Source organism: Giraffa tippelskirchi, chromosome 12, assembly GCF_054371585.1.
Source record: "Giraffa tippelskirchi isolate mGirTip1 chromosome 12, T2T-mGirTip1v1.2.pri, whole genome shotgun sequence".
Taxonomy (NCBI): domain Eukaryota; kingdom Metazoa; phylum Chordata; class Mammalia; order Artiodactyla; family Giraffidae; genus Giraffa; species Giraffa tippelskirchi.
The window spans coordinates 140,434,865-140,460,169 of record NC_137286.1 but is presented as its reverse complement, the minus strand read 5'-3'; the positions used below and the strand labels follow the sequence as shown (position 1 = coordinate 140,460,169).

Genomic DNA, 25,305 nt, shown 5'->3' with positions numbered 1-25,305 from the left:
CATTGTTTATTGTTTTAATCTGTATCTAAATATCCTGGTGGCTCAGACGGTAAAGAATCTGCCTGGGATGCAGGAGACCCGGGTCCGATCCCTGGATCAGGAAGATCCCCTGGAGAAGGGAATGGCAACCCACTCCAGTATTCTTGCCTGGAGAATCCCAGGGACAGAGGAGCCTGGTGGGCTGCCGTCTATGGGGTCGTACAGAGTCGGACATGACTGAAGCAACTTAGCAGCAGCAGCTACCACAAAAAATGCTCTTTCTAAACTCCAATTCTGTTCACATCATCACTTCATTAGTTAAAGTTCTTCCATGGGCTCCACTGACCTCAGAATGAAGCAGAATCTCTACTATGTAACTCACAAGGCTTCAAACCTCTTGGCTCCTACTTAGTCACTTTGCTCATCACTCTGAGCTTAATCTCTGATTGTTGTTGTTGTTTGGTTGCTCAGTTATGTCTGCCTCTTTGCGACCCCATGGACTGAGGCACGCCAGGCTTCCCAGTCCTTCACTGTCTCCAAGAGTTTGCTCAAACTCATGTCCTTTGAGTCAATGATGCCATCCAACCATCTTATCCTCTGTCATCCCCTTCTCCTCCTGCCCTCAATCTTTCCCAGCAGCAGGGTCTCTTCTATTGAGTCAACTCTTCACAGCATATTGGAGCTTCAGCATCAGTCCTTCCAATGAATATTCGGGTTGATTTCCTTTAGAATCGACTGGTTTGATATCCTTGCAGTCCAACAGACTCTCAAGAGTCTTCTCCAACACTCTAATTCAAAAGCATCAAATCTTTGGTGCTCAGCTTTCTTTATGGTTCAACTCTCACATCCATACATGACAAGTGAAAAAACCATAGCTTTGACTAGATGGACCTCCATTGGCAAAGTAACGTCTCTGCTCTTTAATATGCTGTCTAGATTGGTCATAGCTTTTCTTCCAAGGAGCAAGCATCTTTTAATATCATGGCTGCAGTCACCATCTGCAGTGATTTTGGAGACCAAGAAAATAAAGTCTGTCACTGTTTCCATTGTTTCCCCATCTATTCACCATGAAGTGATGGGACTGGATGCCATGACCTTAGTTTTTCAAATGTTCAATTTTAAGCCAGCTTTTTCACTCTCCTTTTTTACCCTCATCAAGAGGCTTTAGTTTAGAAGACTCTCAACAGTCTTCTCCAAAACCACAGTTCAAAAGTATCAATTCTTTGGTACTCAGCCTTCTTTATGGTCCAGCTCTCACATCGGTACATGACTACAGGACAAAGGTTAACTTAAGGCAGTGGTTCTCACAGTGTGGCCCCTGCAGCATGAACACGACCTAGGAACTCAGAAATGCACGCCTCACCCACACCTACATGAGAATAAACTCTACAGGTGGGTTCAACCTACTGAGTTTTACCAAGAAGTTTTAACCTTCCACTTACTTGATTCCAAAGCACCCAAAAGTCTGAGCAGCACTGGTTTAAAGCACAAATGAGAGATAAATTAGTCTCTGCAGAACCCTATGGGGAAATGGAAAGTACTGTACAGCATAGTGGTTAGAAGCACACATCCTGGGGTCCCTAGGTCACGGTTCAAATTTCTGCTCAGCTTCTCCCTGGGGCTGCCATCCCAGGGAGGTTACTTAGCCTGCCTTGGCACAGATCCTACAGAAGGCTGCTTGGATTTCAATCCTGGTCCTATTTCCCAAGAGCTGTGTGACACTAAGCAAGTCATTTACCTTCTCTGTGCCTCGGTTATCTCATTTACCAAAGTATAAATAAGAGCACCTGCTTCATGTAGTTCTTGCGAAGAGGAAATGAGTTAATATATGTGCTATGCTTAGAACTGTACCTTATACCCATTAAGCGCTATTTATTACTATAATTATTATTAATTTCACAGGAACACATTATATTTTAGAGATAAAAGAGAGTCGACACTGAGTACTAACGCCCACAGAAAGGAAGTAAAACTCATCTATTCTGATGAGGAAAAATTTTCCTCATCTTTTATTAGGTAAGTGACCTTTTTTATTTTTTCCAGTTTACCACTCATCTCTCCAAGTTTACTTTTTTTTCCAAAGATGGAGCACTTAACTAGAAGCAATAACCTTCTCCAAAGACTCAAGGGGTCTGCCTTGAGGGCCATTTATTTCATATTAATACTTCTTTTTTAACCAAAGCACTTATAAAGAATGAAAAGAGATTTAATGAGCATTATTCTTATGCTTGGAAAAATATTTCTGTGGATTATTCCAAATACATACCTGGTGTTATTTGATAAAGAAACTTTGCATGTAAAAATGCTAGTAAGACACCCATGTGCACAGTCATTGAGAAGAACACTGAAAATACCATGATACAAAGATTTGGAGAGCAGGACTCTGTATCTCTCTCTCCTCACTACCAAGAGGTCATGTCCTATGTCCCCCCAGAACAAAACACATGAATGTCAGCCACAGCCCATCCAGGGTAGAGTATATTCTATTAACATAAACAGGTGCAACAAAACCATGTGTTCTGAAGACAGAATAACAGACGTCCCTGATAGGAAATTATGCAGTGAAATTTTTCCAAGGGTCTCTTAGTGTTTAACCTCATACTTAGAAGATTAAAGAAAATGTAAGAGAGACAAAACATACCAGGGCAAGTCACAAAACCAAAGTCTAAACAGAGGGCTCATTACTGAGAGTTCATTGCTTCTTGCAACCACAAAGGTAATAAAATAGAAGGCTGAAAATGAGTTTAGTTATTAATATTTATTGAGATTCTAGAATCCCCTGCACCAGAGTTTCTAATAGAAGTATGTATGAATCTGGGGTACAGAATCTTTATCTGTGACTTTCTTGATTTCTCTAGGTTTTAAAAAAATCAGTTTCCTGTGTAAAATCAAGTTAAGAGAATGCAAAAACATTTTCATAGAAAAGAAAAAAAAAATGAGCATTTTTAATGCTATGGAGGGCTTAGGATTTTTATTTGCACATGAGAGCCACATGTTCTGTGCTATTCTGTTTTGTTTTTCCTGGACCTCAACTATGTGGTGAGGAAAAGGAATTTTGGCAGAATCTGCTTTCATAATTTTCTACTTTCACATACAGGACACTGATTTCAAAGAACATTCAATCAATGTTAGATTTCAAGGCATATCCTGAATGCAACAACAAATTTTATATTGGGGGAAAAAAGGGTTAACAAATTAAGATTACTTAATTTTTAAAAGGCACCCATGTGCTATGGCAAGTCAACCTGAATAGCTCATGTTTCTGTTGATCTAATAGCCCACAATTTCAATCACAGAGGAAAGAGAAGCAACAAAGTCATATTTTTACAACTAAAAACCCAAAATGGCAAAGAAAACTGCTAATCTTCTAATATTTTTAGAAAAGCACATAGGATGCTTTATTTATATCAAAACATAATACAGGATTGCCTGGAAAAGGAACAAGCTGATTCCTCAGAAGAGGATGTAACTCAAGATCCTCTAAAACAAGAAAAAGTGTTTTCAACTATAAGATGCATGAGGTGGATAAATGTAGCTTTTCCCTACTGTAACTGTCAGGATTAATGACACAGGTACTGGTAAGAATATCGACGGGGCCCTCTAACTCATCAGAACATTTACCTGTATCGTCCTCCGAGTGCCATCAACGTTGACAGACAACAAGGGTGAAGCCAGGTTCCACGTGCTGGTCACATTTAGTTTCGACCCATCAACTTCCACCTGTTGTGACACCAAAGAAGACTGTTACCACGAAGACAGACAGAGAACTGATCTCAAGTTCATTGCTGCATACAAAGCAGCAGCCATCTTAAACAGATGGCTCCAAACAACCTGTCATGTTTACTGCTCCCGCCATGAAAGACAGGGTCCACCAGGAGTCTTCCCAGGCGTCTCTGGGGAGAGGTGAAGGGCCTGGGCACAGCTGCCTCTGGGTACTGAGGTTTCAAGCAATTTCCAGTAAGTAACAAACAGCCTTCTAACTCTAAACCTATCTGGACATGCTACATTTACTGCAATTAGACAAGTAATGCATATAAATTTCAGTGACACTTTGCAACCCACACAACAGGGCTTGCATATAATATCCTCTCCAAGGACCAAGAAAGAACTTTTTCTGTGTTAATTTTAATGAAGGACTATGCATTGTTATCTTAATTAAACAGAAGCTTTAATTAGGCAAAATTCTTTGGCGTTGAATATTAAAAGTCGATTTGAACTTTGCAAACTTCTGTCATATTGTTGTCCATCATAAATGACTAATTTCATCAAGTCGTTGTTCATGGAGTTATCCCCCAAAGCCCATAATCTTCTAAAACAGATATTCTTACCAGAAACATTTTAATAGCCAAGTAAATAAAAATAATTGAAAGGAAAAACAACTCAAAGCTAACTTAAAAGTATCATTCCTCATTTCTTCCTTTTCATTCACCCATTCCCTAATTCTTCAATGTGAGAGGGAAGGAAAAATAACAGTATTTTACATAATGCTTTAAGTAAACAGCCTAACAAAGAGATATTTAAGTTTGCTGAGGTTTCAAAATAAAACTGTAGTGCAGCCAAGATACATGATCCTTAACAATTCTTTCACACTCAATTCTGTTAAAAGATACTCACTAAAATCAAAGACACACAGACTTGTGCTGTTTAGAGGAGTATGTGTCTACCTACACATTTCGATAGTTATTTATGCACAGAGCAGTGCGTTCTCAGTTGTTCAGTAGTGTCTGACTCTTTGTGACCCCATGGACTTTAGCCCGCAGGCTCCTCTGTCCACAGGATTAGAGTAGGCTGCATTTCCTTCTCCAGGGAATCTTCCCAACCCAGGGATTGAACTGGCGTCTCCTGCATTCGCAGGCAGATTCTTTACCGCGGAGTCTCCTGGGAATCCCATTTATGTATATATATTTCCCCTCTAATGTGGTCATGAAGTCTAGAAACAAAGATAGGTTATTGGCTATATAATAAAGTATCAATAGGACATACATCACACACTGCTTGAATTTCCAGGTTTAGTGGCCTCTCTGCACACAAAGTAGAATTCAATTACAGGGAAGAAAATCACAATGGTTTTGGAATCACACTGACTTGGGACTCACTTGACATTGCTGTTTTACCAAATGAAAGCTGTGTACTAAGCTGGCGTATTTAACTTCTCTGAGCTTCAGTTTCCAAACCATAATACAGTAAAAATGGCTATCTGAGAGGCTGCTAAATAAGTTAACATATAAAAGTCTCAACCAATATGCTTGTCAGGGTGGGTCATAAATATTTTCTCTCTTCCCCTGTCTCTAATAATTTTATTGTCCTATCCTTAAAATAGTTTAAAAAGTAAGGTCAGATAATAATATCTTATATATTACTTATATATTACTCATATACTACTATCTCATGTATCACTTACTATTAAACTACTACATGATAAAGATGTAAGAAGCAGAAAAGGCTGTAGTTTTGATTAAAGCAGCACTAATATCCTTTAAATCGTGCTATTCAGCCCTCATCCCCAAATTAAGTATCTGCTTATGTAATAAAAGATTTCCAAAAGAAGCTCTCAACAGGTAAGAGTTTTACAAATAGTAAATGCTAAAAATGTCTTCTAAAACTGAAATATTGCTTTAAAATAATTCTAAATTTAAAAGTTTAGAAAAGCTCAACAATCAATTATAGAAGTTTTGTTTGTTAAAAAGAGAACGTTAGATGTTGTAAAGAAAGCTTTTGAATGATAATCATTTAAAATTTGTAGCTGATACTAATTTCAAGTCAGATGGGCTCACAATGAAACCACAATCACCGTCTTTGGGGAACACGAAGGGAAAATGAGAAAAGTACCTCACCTACTCAGATCACCTTAAAGGAGGAGCCAGGCTGTTACACCCTGAAGTAAACCACTGTTGTGCATGCATGCTAAGTCGCTTCAGTCATGCCTGACTCTTGGCAACCCCATGGATTGTATGAATGTCTGAATAAAACGCAATATATCCACACAACAGCATATTATATACTTGGCAATAAAAACGGATGAAATACATTTAATACATGCTACAACATAGATGAACATTGAAAACATGCTAACTGCAAGAAGACAGTCACAGAAGACCACAAATTATACGGTTCAAGGCAAATAGCAACCAGGGTTACTGGTAGCAGAAGCCTCTTTGATGACAAATAGATCAACAGTGGAGAAGGCAATGGCAACCCACTCCAGTGTTCTTGCCTGGAGAATCCCAGGGACGGGGGAGCCTGGTGGGCTGCCGTCTATGGGGTCGCACAGAGTCGGACACGACTGAAGCGACTTAGCAGCAGCAGGATTAACAGTCACTGGTCCAGGTCCTTGCAGCAAAGCCTTGTGGGGACACTGTGGGTCTGAGTTCTCTGTCCCACCCCGACAGTTATAAGGCCAGTGTGACCACATTCCCACTGGCCCCTCTCACATGCACCCCGACTCCACGCCTCAGGGAAGGAGGGGAGAGAGGGGAAGAAACCTCAAGTACTCCGGGGCCTCAAAGAAGCCAAAAACCAAAAGAGACCAAGACCCTGCTGATTAGCAAGATTTTCTTCCCCCCGCACCCTACTAAGGATCATATGTGATAAGGAAACTATACTTCCTTATACACCTGATAAGTAATGAGTGTAAATGTGCAAGCTCACAATCTAACTGAAGGGACAGCTCCAAATCCTAAACTAGGAAACAGATCTGCAAATGTTAAGTGAGGACAAGAACATGCCGAAAGCCATCATATACCTCGTCAGCCCCCAAGCAATAAACAGATTTCTGAACAACACAGCAAACAAATGACAAAAAATCATAATTCTGAACAGCAGATGCAGAGTCTATTGATGCTGTCGTTAGATGAGTGGAAGCTAGATTTAAGTATAAGCCATACCGAGGTAGGCAATGGCTCTTTAAACCACAATTTAACACCACAGAAAGGTGGGGGCAGACGTGAAGAATACTTGCTACTATGCCAAACATGTTGTTCACACCTAATTTTTCAGCCGAGGTGACCAAGTAGCAGACACAGGGTTTAAGTGGCATTTCACTAGTACAACACTGAGAACCTGACATAAAGAACCACCCTGCCATTTCAACGCCAAAAATTAAGGGGAAATGAAATCAAGGGCAAAGGAAGTTAACAGGTTTGAGACCGAGTTAGGTACTGGGCCCGACAAGGAAAAGCTGCAAACAACCTGTACTTACAGCCAAACACCTAGACCACTGCAACATAAATAATAATCAGAAAACAATCAATATTGGATCCCTCACAGAATTTTCCCCAAAATTTTGGAAAAAAATCAAGGTAAATTAAGAGCATACAACACAAGAACTCCTCAAAGAAACACAGGAAGAGTTCAGATAAATAATTCTCCAAAGTCTCAAAGACAGTCATAGGAAACGTGACCCTTCTTTAAAAAAAATGAGTTCAAAGAAGAAAAACAAAGGTTCAAAGAAAAGATTAAACAACAACAGAAGGAAACGAAAATCAAGCTGGTAGAACTCAGGAAAAAAATGAAGAGAAAAATAACATTATAGAGATAAAAGCCACATTAAGAAGCACCAAAAATAGAATAAATGTGACTGAAAAGAAAGACAAGGACTGTACCAATTCTCCTTCTAAAGTACTATAAGCAAAGAAGAAAAGGGAATTTCCTGGCAGTCCAGTGGTTAAAACGCCACACTTTCACTGCCGAGGGCCCAGGTTCAATCCTTGGTCAGGGAACTAGGATTCCTCAAGCCATGTGGTGCAACCCACCCCATGCCCACTGGAAAAAGAGAAACAAATATAGATTAAAGGATATAATGGGGCAAAGCTTTGCAAAATAAATAAAATATTAAATTTGTAGATCAATGCTTATCCTTAAGAATAAAGAAAGAATTGTGTGGATATTTAAGCAAAAATAAGAAATCATGCACAAGCAAGGAAAAAATTCAGGTTGGCCTAACTTCTCAAGAACAACACTGATACAGAAAACCACAGAGCAATGTGGTATAAGTACTAAAAATAAAAAAATAAAAGGTTGCCTCCCAACATTTTCCTTTTATACTCAGCCAACCTGTCCTTAAGAGTGCATCCTATAAACATAACCTGCACATATAAGAACTCAATACCTTCTTTAAAAATGAGGCACCTCTATACACAGATATGAAACCATCCTCAAGAAGATGCAGAATATTATATATAATACACTATCATTAATTAAGAGAAAAAAAACCGTTAAATGTGTGCTTTTTTGTTTTGTTTTTTTCACTTTATAGCCACAGTGCACAGCTTGTAGAATGAATCTTAGTTCCCCAACAAAGGATTGAACCTGAGTCCTCAGCAATGAAAGTGCAGAGTCTTAACCACTGGACTGCTGAGATTGTGTTTTAAACGCCGAGAACATCACTTGAAAGATGTATAAGGGAATCAGAGTGGCTGAGAAACAGGAAGGGAAGGGAAGCTTGCTTTTCACTGCCAATCCACTCATACTTTTTGAATTTTACATAAGTATAAAATTATATATGTATATGTATTTTATATACTAAAAAAATTTTAAGTGAGGAGAAGTGTAACTGCCTAATTCCTCATGCAATCAACACCTACTTTAGATCTTTCACTAATAGCACATAATAAATGGTAGATGTTCTTTTAAAACTTCATTTTGGCCAACAGAGCAACAGTCATTTCAATTTCTCTCGTTGTGGATTCAGTGATTTTTATCTACAACTTCCAAGTTTACAACACATTTCAGACAATTTCTCTTTATTAACTCCTTCTCATCTGAAAATGAGAGAAACTAGCATTGGTGACAATCTCTTCTAGCTCTTCTTATAGGATCTGATGCCTATAAAGCCCTTTTATTTAACAAATATAGAGTTAATTTTACTCAACAATTTAATAGGCAATAGAAGTTAGCAGATTAAGTAAAATTCAGTGTGGGGATGAAAGCAGACCAAGAGTGAAGTGACAAACAGCATAATACTCGGGGGCTCACGTACGATTTCATACCTTTCACAACATAACATTACGGAACTGGTCCAGCACTACAGAAACACTACAATAGCCTAAATTATTTTAAAACTCTGTATTTAAAAAACAATCCAAAGACACAACATCTCTATGTAGAAACACTAATTCACACATAAAAATCTTATGTCTTCAAATAGGCATACGACTGAAGTGCACAAATTTTCATTCATTACCATACAGTACTGACACACACTCCTGGCAGATGACCCCCCCTTTGTCAAAACTGAAACCATAAGACCTAACTCCTGGGATTTTCGTCCATTATCAACCATCTTCTTCACTGACATTCACACACTGGCCATTTCCTCTCTGCTTTTAAGCACACACAGGACCCCCATACTGTCATAGCGAGTGCACTTGGCCCACTATGCCCACCAACTACCAAATCATGTCTCCTCTTCTGTTCTCTGATAGCTTCTAGAACAAGTGCTCTGTACCTATTTTCCTTCCACATACCTTTCGGCTTAGTCTTCTACAATCTAGCTGCTAAACCTGTATTTTGAAAGGCCACAAATCTTCTTTGGCAATTTTTATACTCTTCTTTAAAAAAAAATAAATTTAAAAATAATGATTTTGCCTGTGCCGGGTATCTGTTGCTGTGTGCAGGCTTTCTCCAGTTGCCATCAGTGGGGGCTACTCTCGAGCTGCAGTGTACGCCTCTAGGGCTTCCACAGTTATGGCGCACAGGCTTAGCTGCCCCGTGGCATGTGGGATCTTAGTTCCTGGACTGGGGATGGAACCCATGTCCCTTGCAGTGGCAGGCAGATTCTTAACCACTGGACCATTGGGGAAGTCCCTATACTCTCTTCTCAAACCTCGTGATTCTTCTTAGCAGGAAGGAAGTCCTCTCTAAGGAAGTGATCTTTAAGCTCAGATCTGAAGAGTGAGTAGGAATTAATGTGGTAGTGATAGGTGGGAATATCCAGGGAGAACATCAAGTAGGAAAAAAAAAAAAAATCCCTGAAGCAAGAAAGAGCTTAGCTTATTTGAAACCAGTGTGCAGAAGAGAGGAAACCAAGAAGAATACGGCACCCAGAGAAAAGACGGAGCGGTGAGAAACACTCATGGATTCCAACTGGAAAGTGACCACATTAGCTCTGTATTTTTGAAAGATCATTCTGGCTACAGCTTGGAGAACACATTAGATGAAACAAAGATAAAAATTATGGGGACCAGGTTAGAGCTACTGGTAGTGGAGAGAAGCAGGATATTCAGAAGTAACATAAACCAGGGAACAAAAGTGGGAAGTGGGGATACAGAGGACAAGATATGAAATAGTCACTGAGGAAAAGGGAGAAGAGTGAAGCTTTTGGAAAAACAGCAAAACTGCCGCCCAGTATTTGAGCTCAGCTGCAGAGAGACATCGTGCCCAGGGAACAGGATGGACCCGCCCTTGGCAAGTGACTTCCTCCAGGAATGCTCATGTGCCTTGTCTGAGCAGGGCATAAAGAAAGCAAGAGGCTGAGCTCATTTCAGTTGGGGACTGATGGAAGAATGAAGGGGTTGAAGAAGTTGACGGTATTTGCAGGTGAATGACTATAATTATAGACCAGGGAATCTAACCTGGATAAGTGATAGAAAAACAGGAGTGGATTCATGAATGAAGGGCAAACATAAGTAAGGACTAATGGTTGAGTTGAGGCAGAGAGACAGACCTTGAACTGGTTGCTAGTTTTCAACTGCAGGGGGAGGGACTCGGGGCAGGGAACTTGAAGGCTGACAAGAGTAGGGGGAGGCGGTGATGCAGACCATCGATGTGAGCTTCAAAGAACAAGGGTTTCCCAAGAGGGAGGAGAGCAGTGGTCTCGAATGAATCTGGGAGAAAACCAGTCCCAGCTCCCAGCTCTGAGGTGCACGTGGTCTGAGAAACTCTCCAGCCAGGTTTAATTCTCCTGCCAGGTTTCCCTCTGCTCAGGCATGTGAGAAGTGCAACATTCGGAGAAAAGGCTGAGAATCGAGGGGAGTTTGTTGATGACAAAGCAAGAGCTACAAAAGGCACAGTGGAGAAGGTACAGAGCAAGTAGAGACCTTATGTTGAACAACATAGGAAGGAGATTTAGGATAAAAGATGACTGAATACTTAGGCTAACACATGACTAAACAGGCTTTCAAACTGCCCACCCCCTCTCCATCTGCACCACTATCATCTTAGCCAAAGGCGCTACCATCTCCCACCTGGACCACCGGGAGAGACCAGTCTTCCCACATATATGCTCCCGTATACATAATTGGTTCTTCCCACCGTAAGCAGAATAATCACAAAGCTGATCTTTCACAAAATCAGAGATAAACGGAAAATAAAAACAACCTAAGAATATCCCAATGGAGGTCCTACCTGCTTTGAAAACTGTAAACTCTAAAAAGACATATAACACAGTCACCTTCTGTATAAGGATACCATATTTCACACCATTCTGTAATCATTTAAACATTATATTCTATTTAAAACACTGACATTATCAACTTGGATTAATCAGAGCAAGGCTATGGTGGGGAATTCATGAAATTCATCTCAACACACCCTTTTCTGGTAAATTTCCCCTGGCTTAATCAAAGAGATCAGTTCGTCGAAAATTATTCATAGTAAGAATATTTACGATGCTTGAAACAGCAGCTCAAAAACAATGTTTTTCCTATTTTAAAAAAGCATTTTCTCATGTTTAACAAATCTACCTGTAACTTCGTATTCCATTAAAAGCATTTTACTGCATCTGTGGTACAAATAATGTTGATGTGGAATATTTTCCATGAGTTGTTTGGAACATTCAATTTTCCTATCTACGTAATCAGAAGGGAAAAAGAAAGTACACACCCTAAACTAATCTGACATATGAGAGAGATTACTTACATCCTTTACCATTAAAAAACAAAAAAGCACTTCCTCCGAGATACCTCATGACACAGTCACAGCTTCTGTTGGAGTAGGCACCTGCTAAACAACTTTTTTCAACATTAGGAATGTAAGACCTACAAAACAAAACATTTGCCAAAAAACATTTCCAAAGATAATAAAAATTGGGGACGATACTGGCTATAAGAAGTGTTTGTGATTTGTCATACAAGTCTTTGTTTTGGTCACATACAAATTCCAAATTTGCTTTTTGTCATCAAATGTTAAGTTGATTAGCACAGAGTTAAATCTAAGATAAAAATCAAGGTGTTCCACTAGTTTAAAAAGACTTTGATCTTGTATCTTGCTTCTATTTCTGGAAACAATATGAAGGATGAGAAAGATTTGTTAATCAAGCCATAACTAATTCTCAGAAAGGAATAACCAGTTCCTGCCCCTTTAACAGGCTTTCAGAGTAAATCTTAAAAATAATCACTCTGTACAAAAAAGTGGAAAAAGATCTGTAGTTTTCTGATTTGACTATTATGCTGGAAAGGATCCTGGAAATCATATTCTCCAGCCCAACCCTCTCTTCCTTCTATTTCATGTGTAAGGAAATTACAGAACCATACAAAGTATGTAAATTATAGAAGCAACTATCTTATAATTCTTCTGAGTTTATCACTTAAACCCACACGTCAAAAGCGAAAGTAACCAAAGTAAATCTAAATACTAAGATACAGTGTTTGACCATAGTAGTCACTCGGTATGTATTTTACCTTGAAAGAAAACTGTTCTATAGACAAAAGATAGTTACTGGTTCTTTTGGCTTTTATCTCTTAAGTACTGCCTAAAAAAATATGATTATTAGATGTGCATCAAATAGATGAGGTTCATCCACACTCTCTAATAACAAAAGAATCTATACGTGATGCAGTTGATTAAAGTGGGAGACCACTCAACATTATCACAGCTCACTGACTTATATAAACTGCTCTTGGATATACAGAATACAAATATACTTTTTAAAAAATTCCAGAAGTTAGGATATTGAAAATAAGAAGCACATAATTTTCATATTTGCTATTCAATCATTAAGTCGTGTCTGACTCTTTGTGACCTCACAGACTGCAGCACACCAGGCTTCCCTGTCCTACTTTTCATATCATTTATATCAATCAACTTTGCTAAGTTATTTACCTCGACATTTATTTCTCCAGTAAACTATGAGAAAAGTAACTCATTTTTATTCTATTATAATAATGAATATTCTTAATATTTTTATATGAACTATAATAGTCTTAAATATTAATACAACACAACGAGAGTAGGTTTTCTTTATCCTGTTCCTCTATTTACTAAAACACTTTATTATTTTAAAACACAGTTATGATACCTCTCCTGCCCTTCTAGAGGGAAATGAGAAAACTTGTTTTCTGAAAACAGAGACCACCATTTTCCATAAGTTTATTCCTTATCACCTTGAAAGTCTTATTTCTTTTCCAAGTATATGTGTAATAATGACAAAAACATCAAGAGGAATTACACATAATGATGATGAAGATCTGTTAATCTGTCACAAAAGATTATATTAAGTATGCATGTGTTAGAAATGTAATTAAATATATCTTAAAGGATGTGAATTGCTAAAACAAAGTTTAGACATAGATCTACAATCAACCAGGTTGACTAGTTTCTATTTAATTTTCACCTCATTAATTGATCAATAATAACTTGGATTTCAGTTGAATTTTTTTTTCTAAATCCCATGTTATTCTGCTCACAGTTCAATTATAGTAGTACTTTCTTTTGGATTGGTGTTGAAAAGGGTCATTCTCTGCAGATAATGCTGTAAATTATATCACCTTAATGAACAGCTCTAGGTAGAGGAGCTTAACATGTCGAGCAACTAAAACTGACTTAACTTCTCCAAGTTTACCAAATGGTGGTGGAATCCGGTGTCTTCTCTGTAGCACTGTCTTCAACATGCTTGTGTCTGAACCTCAGCTCCACAAGTCACCCAATTATTCGTGCCTGTTTCTTCGTATGTCACATCTATTCTCACAGAGTGGTTGTGAGGAAAAAGGTCAAGCACTCAGAGCAGTATCTGGCACATAAGTCCTCAATACATGCTATTTGTTGCTGGTGGTCCCATTTACTGGTACCACATACTCTTCCCACAGTAATGATTATTCTATTTATCTCGGTTTCCAAGCACACCTACTTTTGCTTGTTCTTCCATGAATATCTCCTCCATTATTTAGCCTTTTAATTTCACCTGATTCCTATTAGCATTTATTTTGCTTTTCATACGTACTTTGCTAGCACAGATGATCCCCAATAAAATCCCACTGCCTCAGCTGGTGGTTCACCACCATAGGATCTAAGTGGGTTGCGGGGCTTCACAGCAACGTGTTAGTTCTTCCCTCTCCTAAATCCCCATATGCTGTCACTGTGATGTGCTCTTCTGTACTCTTAGCTACATTATATAGTATCTCTCTGTGACTGTTTAACATTCCAGCACTATCCAGAGACATGCAGTTTGTCCAAATAGACCATTGCTTCTAGCCTAAAACAAATATATCTGATATTCTGTTTTCTATGTTTCTACTATAAAAGAGTATTCAGTGGTTCTGTCCTCTCAGCCTCTGCAACCTTCAGTGACATTATTCCTCATAGATACACTAAGATTTTTTTATCTCTCTTTTTTTTACAGTACAATACCAGTAATATATATTTGATAGTTTTATGCTTATATCTTAAAACTGTAGTATAGCATACCTACTCTTCCCAAAATTAGTATCCATTTTATGTCCTTTAAAAAAAAGCAAAAACATGTTTTTTTAAAACTTCAGCTCAAAATCTTCCTTGGCTTACGATTGCTTAATAAATAAAAGTCTCAACACAGTCCTCAAGATCTTGTGTACTAATGTCTCCATCTGGCAACCTCTCATTCCTATTGTTCCCTCTCTCTTACATTCAGCAAACGTGCAAAAGACCCTATTCCCTGATCTTTATTCCCACTATTGACTAAACTTGAAACAGTCAGCTCAGCCCAATAGACAGCTACCATCCATTCTTCATTATCTAGGACGTATGCTCTTTATTTCATCAGCTTGCTCCTGCCTTACTGCTCCATTCTCCCTGAACCTGCCGACATCATCTCTAATCCTCTGCTAAACTGGACAGCATCTTTCCTTTCTTTGAATTTCTATAACATTTTTGTTTTTCTATGCACTTATCACATTACGCCTTATGTCACGATTGTTAGTGTACTAATCCCAACACTTCCCAAAACACTTCATGAGGCCTACTGAATGTCCTGTTCCTTCATGTCGATCATGAAGAGCTTAGCAGACTGCTTTGATGGTGAAGAATGCTGTGTCCTAGACTAATATTTATTTATTAAAAATAAAAATGATCTAATTCAGTGAAACAGAAAATCTTTTATTTTCATGATTACAGAATTACTGGAAAACTCCCAAAGCTATGTTTTTAACTTAACTATCACAACATAAAGCAAATAAAAGCATACAACTTGCTTAAGCACTCATAACACATGTCACACAGATAAATGGCTTTTATTTTAGATTCTTGACCACTAACAACATAGTTCTGATCCAAAACACCCAAGACAGCTTTTGGTAAAACTAATAAAGAAACTTTTAAATAAAAATATGATTAGTCATAATGTCCTATAAAGTGTTGATAATTCTTGCATTTTAAAATCCATGTGCATATAATAGCAGATTAAAGTTATCCAACTACATAAAAAGCTTCATTAACCCTCCTATGAAACAAAATCTACAAAGGATCTAGTATTTCAGAGATGAACACTTCAAACTTTACTCACACATATACACCCAAGCACATTTAACATAGCTCATTTGGAGACAGACAGAATTTCAAAACAAATTTAAAATGCTACTTAAAATTCTATCCCATCTCTAGGGTTTCACTTTCATGTCCACCCAAATAAAATTATCCATTCAAATTGTTAGATAAATCCTTTTAATTCTGATGACTACAAACAAAGTAAGACCATTCTATTATTTGTAAAACTACGCTCTCAAATGGAAAGGAGAATAAGCCTGGCACTTTTCCAGGAGCCTTGAAAAAGGGCAGGGCTAATAGAATACACCAGTTTGGGTAGCAGTTACCAGAGACAATGCACTATCACGGCCAAACGAAAAGCTAACAAGGAAAGGGGTGAGTGGAGAACGATTGGGAATGGAATAGGAAATTAATGAGCAAACAACATTCATTCCTCCATAGCTAGAAACTAAAAAAAAAATAGCAAAATTGTTTTTATATTTTAATTCCTTAGAAAGTTATTAAAAAACCTAAAATATTTCAAGCAATGCTACTTTGAAATAAGGAGTAACCCAAATCAATTCTCTGGATAGCCCAAAAGCATGGAAAAGAAGTAATAGTCTAAAATTTTATCTTGTCTTCTCCACCTCTTACCAGTCAAGAATCAATATTTTAAAACATCTTCCACAAAGTTTATGTTTACTTGGTCACAATAGATCTCAAGGGGACTTTGATCAAAAGCAGAGTACAAAATTTACATAAACTACTCATCTATGTAATAACCAGAAGACAGAAAGAGCAGTTACAGTAACTGTTTTCAGCCCCTAATTTTCAAGCTGAAGTCTCTAGCAAGCTTCTCTCCCTAGATACTCCTTTGCAAAGGGACCTCTGATTGAGGGAAGTAAGACTCGGCTCTACTTTTCAACACAGGTAGTTCTAAACCGTCTGGAGATAGAGAGGGGACCAAAAACACGTGGAAACACCTACAGGAACGAAGATAAGATACACAAGAGCCACCCCCTCTCCTAGCTCACCTAAAGAAAAACGTTTTTCTTTACGGAAATGATTTCTGCTGAAGGAAAGTACATCATTATCTCCAGCACAAAAACGCTAAGATCCATCACTACACAACCCTACAATTGTTAACACTTCTGTGAGGGGTGGTCCCCACATAGAACAGGCAAGAAGAACCACCCCCAGTGATTAAAAATTCCACCAGGAGTTGTTTCTTTCGATTAAGGAAGTGTCTTTAGAAAGCTCCTATTATAATCACTCTCTCTAGACATTAACTCTTTTGTGCATGGGCACACAGATTGGTTTATCAGGTTACTAGCACTGACTTTAGATAAGTCATTTTTGATGAAAGGAATTGGGAAAAAATTTTAAAGCAGGTACTGGGAAGGATCTGGCCAAATATAGAAGACCTTCTAACAGTAGGGGGTAAGGTCACTGAGCATATTAAACCAACCAACAAACAAGCACCCTTCTGTGGTGGAAAATTTCGAACATATGCAGAAGACAGAACAGCTTAATAAACCTCTACAGTTCCATCACTCAAGCTCAAAACTTTCCCACTCAAAGCCAATCTTGTTTCATCTACATCCCTGTTGATTCACCCGCCTGCTCCAAGACCACTTAGAAGCAAATCCCAGTCTTCTCATTTTATCCATAAACTCAATTAATGCGCATTATTAAGTTTAGCCTAAAGTACTGATGATGCACATCTAGTTTTTGGCAAAAAAAAAAAAAACACAGTCAAAAATTAATTTCATATTCAGTATAATAGTTCTTTTCTATTCCACACATATACTTTGGTTTCTTTGAGCCCTGGAAGGCGGGTGGGGAGAGGTGGAAAGTGGGTAATGGAGCAGAGAGCTGTAAAAAGGTACCTGAAAAACAATCAGTAATCACACACGTACACTGCATATTATGCTTCCCATAATTTCTATTCATTGAAGGATGAGGTCACAATGAAGTGTTCCTGTTAGTCTGGGTCACAAAAGTAATTCAAGATGCATATAAAAATGCTTATTATCATTCAAGTTCTCTAAACCCATTCAACCATTCAGCCCTTTGCTTTCTGATAAGACTGCCAACAACTATGCCAATTAGTGTCAATTGCAATGTTAGATTTTTTAACATTTGCACCTGCCTACCCAGTTAGTTTAGTGGGCAGAAAGAAGTGACTGATGGTTACAAGTTTCAGCAACACCAAATGCTAACTGTTCTTATGTTAACATTTGCAAGTCTACAAATTCATCAATCAGCTTTTTTAGAAAAATATATTTTACATATTAGCTTCTGTAGAGGATTTCTTTTATAGGGAAGGTTTAGCCACTATATTGTGAGCTATAGCAGTAATAATAATTTTTAAAGCCTGAAGTTTTTTTAAGGAGAATGTAATTTACAACAAACTTAGTGAATTAGAGTTACTTCAAAGTTTTGCTCGTGCTAAATTCATGCATTTCATTTGAACACATGATAAAATTTTTAAAGACCACCTATTCATATTCTTTAGTTTTAGAACCAGATTTTTGGTTAAAGTTTCTAGAAGAATTTGCAAGCCAAAAATTAAAGCACATACAAAAGGTCAAGGTATATTTAACATGGAAGAAATTATGAACATCTAGAATCTGATCTTAAGATATATCTTCATACTAATTAATTGTAATTTTGCATCTCTTTAAATGTTAAATAACTGCCCCTAAACTTACAAACATGCAATAACTCTGAAATATCAGGAACAAACTACAGTCATTAATCTACGCTCAGATCAAAATGTTTCACTTGGGCTTACTTCTAAAATTTCACAATTGAAGCAAATGGTATGTAGCTGATGAAAGCTACTGGAAGTAATATAGTATTTAAAGGCAAAGTGCATTACTAAAGAGAAATAAAAATTGCATGTCAATACCTAAAAGTATGGGAGATGCATATAATGTAGCACATTCTATCTAGTGTCATTACTTAAATTGCTACTTTTCCTCAACAATCTATTCTCCAGCTCTAGCAAGTAGAATAAATGGTAATTTTACCTGCCAAATTTGGCACAAAAAAGGACAAGCAACTTCATTAACAGAACAATGCTTTCAATATGATTTTTTTTTCCTTTTTCCACCCAGTGCCAAGTAGTAGAACAATTGGAATCAAGAAATCTTAAGCAAAATTACCTCCCCTTGTTGAAGTTTTACATGCTTGAATAAGCAAATGATACATACGGAGTGCAAGCAAGAATATCCTCCTGGTAAGTTAGTGTATTTCTTGTATTGCAGCTTAACTCCAAGTGGGTATGCTCAACTCAAACGACCCCATGAATATACAGTCCATAGAATTCTCCAGGCCAGAATACTGGAGTAGGTAGCCTTTCCCTTCTCCAGGGGATTTTCCCAACCCAGGGATAGAACCCAGGTTTCCCGAATTGCAGGCGGATTCTTTACCAGCTGAGCCACAGGGGAACCCAAGAATACTGGAGTGGGTCCCCTTCTCCAGGAGATCTTCCCCACCCAGGAATCGAACCGGGGTCTCCTGCACTGCAGGTGATTCTCTACCAGCTGAGCTACAAGAGAAGCCTAAGTTAGTGTATTTTTTGTACTACAGCTTAACTCCAAGCTGGTATGCTAAACTCAATAACAAAAAGAAACCCCTCTCTGCACTAAGCTCAAGTTCTCAATGTGTGATGTGGCATGGTGTGGATACATGATCATTTAAAAGCTAACAGAACAGACGAAACCTGAAAGACTTGATTTATTATTGACGGACTAAACTGTGGGTGGCAACATCCATCAGTGTACCTAAATCAGTACGTGGAATGAAACAGAACAAATCTTTCTTCAATCTTTGATAAGTTAAACCAATGGAAAACGACATCCACCACCAGCAACTTTGCCAATTACCACTACTCTCACACTTAGCTGGTGGTGTCAGTAGCTGGTTATAAAAAGAATAATAAATTCTTCTAAACCTTATTTCAAACAATTATAAAAACAATAAGCAACCACAAGTCCTCTATTAATTGAGCTGGACCTGTATGATTAAAGAGATACATTTAAGCTATTTCAAGTAGTCATCATTAGATTTTGAAAGCTAAGCATAAGCAGTTTTTATCTAGTTGGGTGATTTGGTAGCTTCTCACAAGTTTGTCCATGGCTGCTTACAAAAAGGACTGTGCCATTTAATCTCCAGCTGATTTCCTTACTCTTGTTCCATAAGTAACCATACATTGCACATCTAAACACAGTCAGGTTTAGAAAAAGTCAAGCAACAAAATGAAGCAAGAGCAATATAAACCCATCATCATGCTGACGTGGCAACAGGGCTGAGAGCAAATATATCCACACAAAGCACACTCGAAGTCATTTGCACTTAAAATTTCAAGCAATATGTCTACCTTTGTGAGATTTCAACACTGAGTTAGAAACAAGTGGCATGGTTTATTCTATAATTCTATCTTAGAGATAAAATGCCTTTAAAAAAGAAAACAATACTGAAACAGACTAGAAACTCCAGTAACGGTAACAGCCAGATTATGAATGCCCCTTGGTTTTCTTTGCAGCTAAGCTTTTGCCACTTGTTCAGAAAGTGTGTGTTAGTCACTCAGTCGTGTCTGACTCTTTGCGACCCCATGGATTGTAGCCTGCAGGCTCCTCTGTCCATGGGATTCTCCAGGCAAGAATACTGGAGTGGGTTGCCATACCCTCTTCCAGGGGATCTTCCCAACCCAGGGATCGAACCCAGGTCTCCTGCATTGCAGGCAGATTCTTTACCATCTGAGCCACCAGGGAAGCCTTGTTCAGAAAAAAAAGGAGCCTAAATTGAAGAAAAGGAACGCGCACTGAGTGGCAAACCTGCATCAGGTATTTTAATAAACATTAAACTCACTGAATCTTCAGAATAAGCCTACAATGGGGATGTTATTAACCACGTTTTACAGATGCCAAATCTGAGGTTCAGAGAAGTTAAAATAAGTGTTTACGGTTCCACAGTTAGTGAAGGAGCATATCCAAACCCAGACTGATCTGATTACCTCAGCCAAGCCAGTTTAGATAGTTGTAGATAAATTCACTTGGAGGGAAAATACAGTAACAAAGGTCAATATTTTATTGAGAAGCATGGTCACTATAATAACTGTGTGGTAATTCCATGGTGCCTGGAGTTTTTCAGAATGGGTAGAGTATGGACAGGGAGATGGTGAAGTCCATGGGACCGCAAAGAGTCGGACATGACTGAGGGATGGAACAACAATCCGTGGATAAAAGAAAGGCTTTGAAAGAAGGGCAGGCCCCCCCGAAGAGCTTGATTCTGTCAGCTGGGCACCTTAACCATGCAGGTGTGCCCTCGAGTGGGGGAAGGAGGAACTGCAGAACTAGTGGGCTTTCAGACCACAGCAGGGCCCCAGGGCAGCAAGGGGCGGGGGGGACAACCGTGACTGGCTCACCAGCCTCACAGAGAAAATTTCCCCAAGTGAACCACGAGAGGCAACGATTATCTCTGTAACACTCTCCAGGTATCCTACTGTGGCCTCAAAAAGGGCTTCATAAAATAAGCAAAGAATTTTAGAATCTTAGAATATTAATTGATACCCACAAATCTCACTAAAGTATGTGTGCACATTTTCATTTCAGTCTTATTGTTTAAACTTTCCACAAATTTTTCACAGAATGGAAAAGAACTGTTTGCAAAGTAAACGCTATTTTAGATTCTTTCAAAAAGCAAGTTGTCTCTATTTAAGCAGGAAGGGAGATGGCTCCTTGAGTACCTACTACATGCCAGCCACTGTACTAGAGACTTTCCATACTTTATCTTATTTGATTTTAACAAAACTCTGTAAAGAATCCACCTGCCAATGCACAAGACCTAAGAGACTCAGGTTTGATTCCTGAGTTGAAAAGATCCCCTGGAGAAGGAAATGGCAACCCACTCCATTATTCTTGGGACAGAATCCCAGGGACAGAGGAGCCTGGCGGGCTACAGTCCACGGGGTTGCGAAAGAGTCGGACACGACTGAAGAGACTTGGCACACATGCACTGAAGATTATGACCCATTTTATGGATGAGGGAAAGGCAGACTCAGAAAAGATAAGTAACTGCTGCTGGTTTGACAGTCAGCAGTCTCGGGACTAGTATTTAAACTCAAGTCCATTTGACTCAAGGACTTTATGTTCTCCTCTGTACTGGCATTTATATAAAATACTATCACTGCAGTGTCTCAGAAGGGTTAAATGGCTTTTCCAAAGGTTAAGGACCGTCTGTCTTCAAAAATTGTTTGTTTGTTTGTTTTTAAGTACAATGTTACATGATTCTTTCTCTACTACACCCTTACCAAGCCCCAAACTAAACCTTATTAGTAAATGCAGACAGTTAATTTTTACAACTGAAGATAAGGGAGGGGGCATATGACTGCCTGTATCCCTGTATGCATGTGATGGATGCTTCTTTTCATAAAAATACCCCAGTCTGCAGAATAGAAAATGTGATCACTGTAATATACTTACTAACTTCAAATACTAGAAGTAGAGTTCCCTAACACATTGTCCTGCAAATGTATATACAAGATAATTCACAAATATTCTTTCATTTGTATTGGAGATTTTCTATTTCTACCAAGGTTTTTAGGGCATTTGCAAGAGATACTAATGCTGTGAAGCCATGGAACACTCTACGAAAGACAGAACCATTAAAAGAACTCCTGAAGTAAATCTCATCCATAAAATTGTATAAAATCACTCTATTTACACATGTGCAACAAAATATTCCTGAACCACACGTCCACAGTTCTCCCGACACCAGGAATCCCACAAAATAGTCACAAAAAACACACAGAATCAAGAACAGAGATCATTTCCCCACAGTATGTTGGTCCTCTCAGGGAAATCTCTTTATGACTTACTGTGAGCACTGTTCGAAGTATTTTTTAAAACTGTTTTAAGCCTTTGTGTATCTTTTTCTCATATCTTCAATGGTGGAACATGCCTGATCTCTGAGTTTAGGAAACTGGCAGAGTTAAGAACTGGGTCTGATGAATAAGATGGGAAAGATCAGCTATGACTTCCAGAAAACAGAAATATAAGCCTGAGATGCTACAGATTCTTGGATGGAATACTGAAACAAGACACCAAAAGAACTTGTGGGATATATTAACATGTATTTCTCAGTGCAATCTGCGGCTTTGGGACAATTTTAAGCTTGAATACTCTAAATTAACTTGGTCTTTCCAAGGAAAGGAAAGATTAATGAGAAGTTTAAGAATATCTTTTAGGATTTTTATACAAATCAGCACGTTAGAGCAAGGGAAGCTTTTCAAGAATGCAAACCTGTGCCTGTGAGTGAAAAGCCCCCAAACCCCCTGAAGCATTGCATCCTAAAGAAAGAATGACCGGGATTCTGGGAGACAGCACAACCCCCTGAAATGTAATTAGAATCATGGGCATGGGAGAAAAAAGCTGCCTTGATGATGAACCATGCCAGACCCTTAGACACACTAACTGGAGAATGGCATTATTTTCAGGGGAAATTCAAGTAGCTCTACTAATGAAATGTTAAGTTTCAAGGATAATTTAAAAAAGTAGTAATAGCAAATATTTTTTAAATATATAATTTTACTGTAGAATATATGTTTTCATTCTTTCAACATATTTATTGAAAGCATACCATGAGCTTACACTGTAGGCAGAATAAATCAAAATTACAATTACTATGTGAGTTATGGAAACTCTAGTTAGTTGACTAGCTCTGCTTTTGTGGTTAATATTAGAAGCTTCTGAGTCAAACATCTGCCTTATTAACATATTTGGTACCGGTTTTCGCCTTATTCTGCTTTCAAACTTCGTGTTTAGAGAATTTTTTTCACAAGCTTATGCCCCATTTTCAGTTCATGCCTCTCCGAAGCAAAATATGCAAACACACACACAGAGCAAGATCTATTCCACAGGTCTCGGACTTCCACCAATACCCGGCATGGAGACAAAAGGACCCTTGCAAAGAAAGCTATGTTTTCTTAATAATAACAGTTGTATAAACATAAGGTCTTCTCAGTTAAAGGGAAACCGACATCAAAAAGCAGTAAAACATAGAACCCTAAACCCCTCTTTCTTTGAAGAAACCCGTTTGAAGCGAGGTGTTTCTAGTTATGGGTGAATGAAATGAGAATTCAGCCGCAGCAAGCGGACATCCAGTCCTATGGAGGACTAATTAAATCCATCTGAGGAGCTGTATCTCAAACCGCCTCACACATTTCAAAGGAAAGCACCCGTCTGCCTTTTGCAAAGACATCAAAACCTTCAGTCACAAATGACGCACATCGAGGCTCTATGACAATGCTGTTTTCATGGACTACAAAGCTCCATAAAAGGAATGTTAAGAGTTTACACTATTTCATTACTGAAGAATCAGTTACGGCAAGACGTGTTTACTTATCGCTACCTGACATTTCTTTCCAGCTTCCAACTCTATAGTTTTGTGAATCTTCTCCAAGACCTCAAAAATAACACAGGAGATGCATCAGTATTTAAAGTGCTTCATGTATGTGTGGAGTGGAAGCTGTTAAAAAAAATAATACATGAATTAACCACGATTGCATGGTTATAGCTTTCTTTTTGATACATAAAAGCAGGATTTTGATGTTCCATTAAGATTCTTGAGTAAGTTAATATAAGATCGTAGAGGGTGCACAAAACTTTAAAACCTCACTTGTTTGACAAAATTTCCCACTTAATAGCCATTATTTGGGCTGTAAAGTGGTAGGAAAAAAAAGTTATATTCAGAATTTGAAATATTATCCCAACAGAATGATGCAGTCTTAGTGTCTGTGTCTATCTTCCCAAGCCTTTCAAACCTTCTGTAATTGGTTGTGGGAAGCTCATATACAGAGGAATCACCCGTTTTTAAGCTGTATCATTTTTTTTTTCTTAAGAAAGAGTATTAGATGTGACAGTAGGCAAAAAGCTCCCAAATAGGAGAAATTCAATACCCCCCCCATATATTACAGAAATAAAACTAATACCATCTGCATAGATGCTAAATTTAAGAGTTTCTTTCCACTGCAGAGAGCTCAATATAAAGAGAAGGACTAGCCATTAGGAGACCCAGGGCTTCCAGCCTTGCTCTCTTTAATCACCCAGCAATCTTGGGTGTCCCAAGTGTTAGTTGCTTAGTTGTGTCCGACTCTTTGCAACCCAAGGACTGTAGCCTGTCAGGCTTCTGTCCATGGAATTCTCCAGGCAAAAATACTGCAGTGGGTAGCCATTCCCTTCTCCAGGGGATCTTCCCAAACCAGGGATCAAAATCAGGTCTCCTGCAGGCAGATTCTTTACTATCTGAGCCACTAGGGCTCCTCAGGTGGTGCCAGTGGTAATAAACCTGTCCGTCAATGCTGAGTATGCAGTGGATATTTATCCTGCATATAATCAATTCATAAAAGTGTTTTGTTTCCTCAAAAGCACACTACTGGTATAGTAAGCAACTTTCTTTTTAACAAAAATGAATGTTTTTCAGCTCAACTGGTATCTTGCAAGGAGGTGGGTGATTAGGGCTGTTCTTCTCCATGTGGATACATGGATACACGTTAAGACTGCCATCTCCCATCCCCTCAAGGAGGGGCATGGTCACACGACCCGCTGTTGCGATGGGATGGAACATGAGCAGAAGGATGCTGACTGAAGCTCCAAGAACCAGTTACGA

The 25,305-nt window shown here is 38.4% G+C and overlaps 1 protein-coding gene across 26 annotated transcripts in view; it reads right to left on the bottom strand.

Annotated features, from left to right (window-relative positions):
• Positions 1 to 25,305, bottom strand: part of PCCA (propionyl-CoA carboxylase subunit alpha) — a 409,555-nt gene that overhangs the window by 87,348 nt on the left and 296,902 nt on the right. For all 26 annotated transcript variants that reach the window (XM_081548961.1, XM_081548973.1, XM_081548977.1 and 23 more), the window contains one exon: positions 3,601 to 3,699. In XM_081548961.1, coding sequence (XP_081405087.1) covers positions 3,601 to 3,699 — 99 coding nt within the window. The remainder of the gene's footprint in view (positions 1 to 3,600; positions 3,700 to 25,305) is intronic.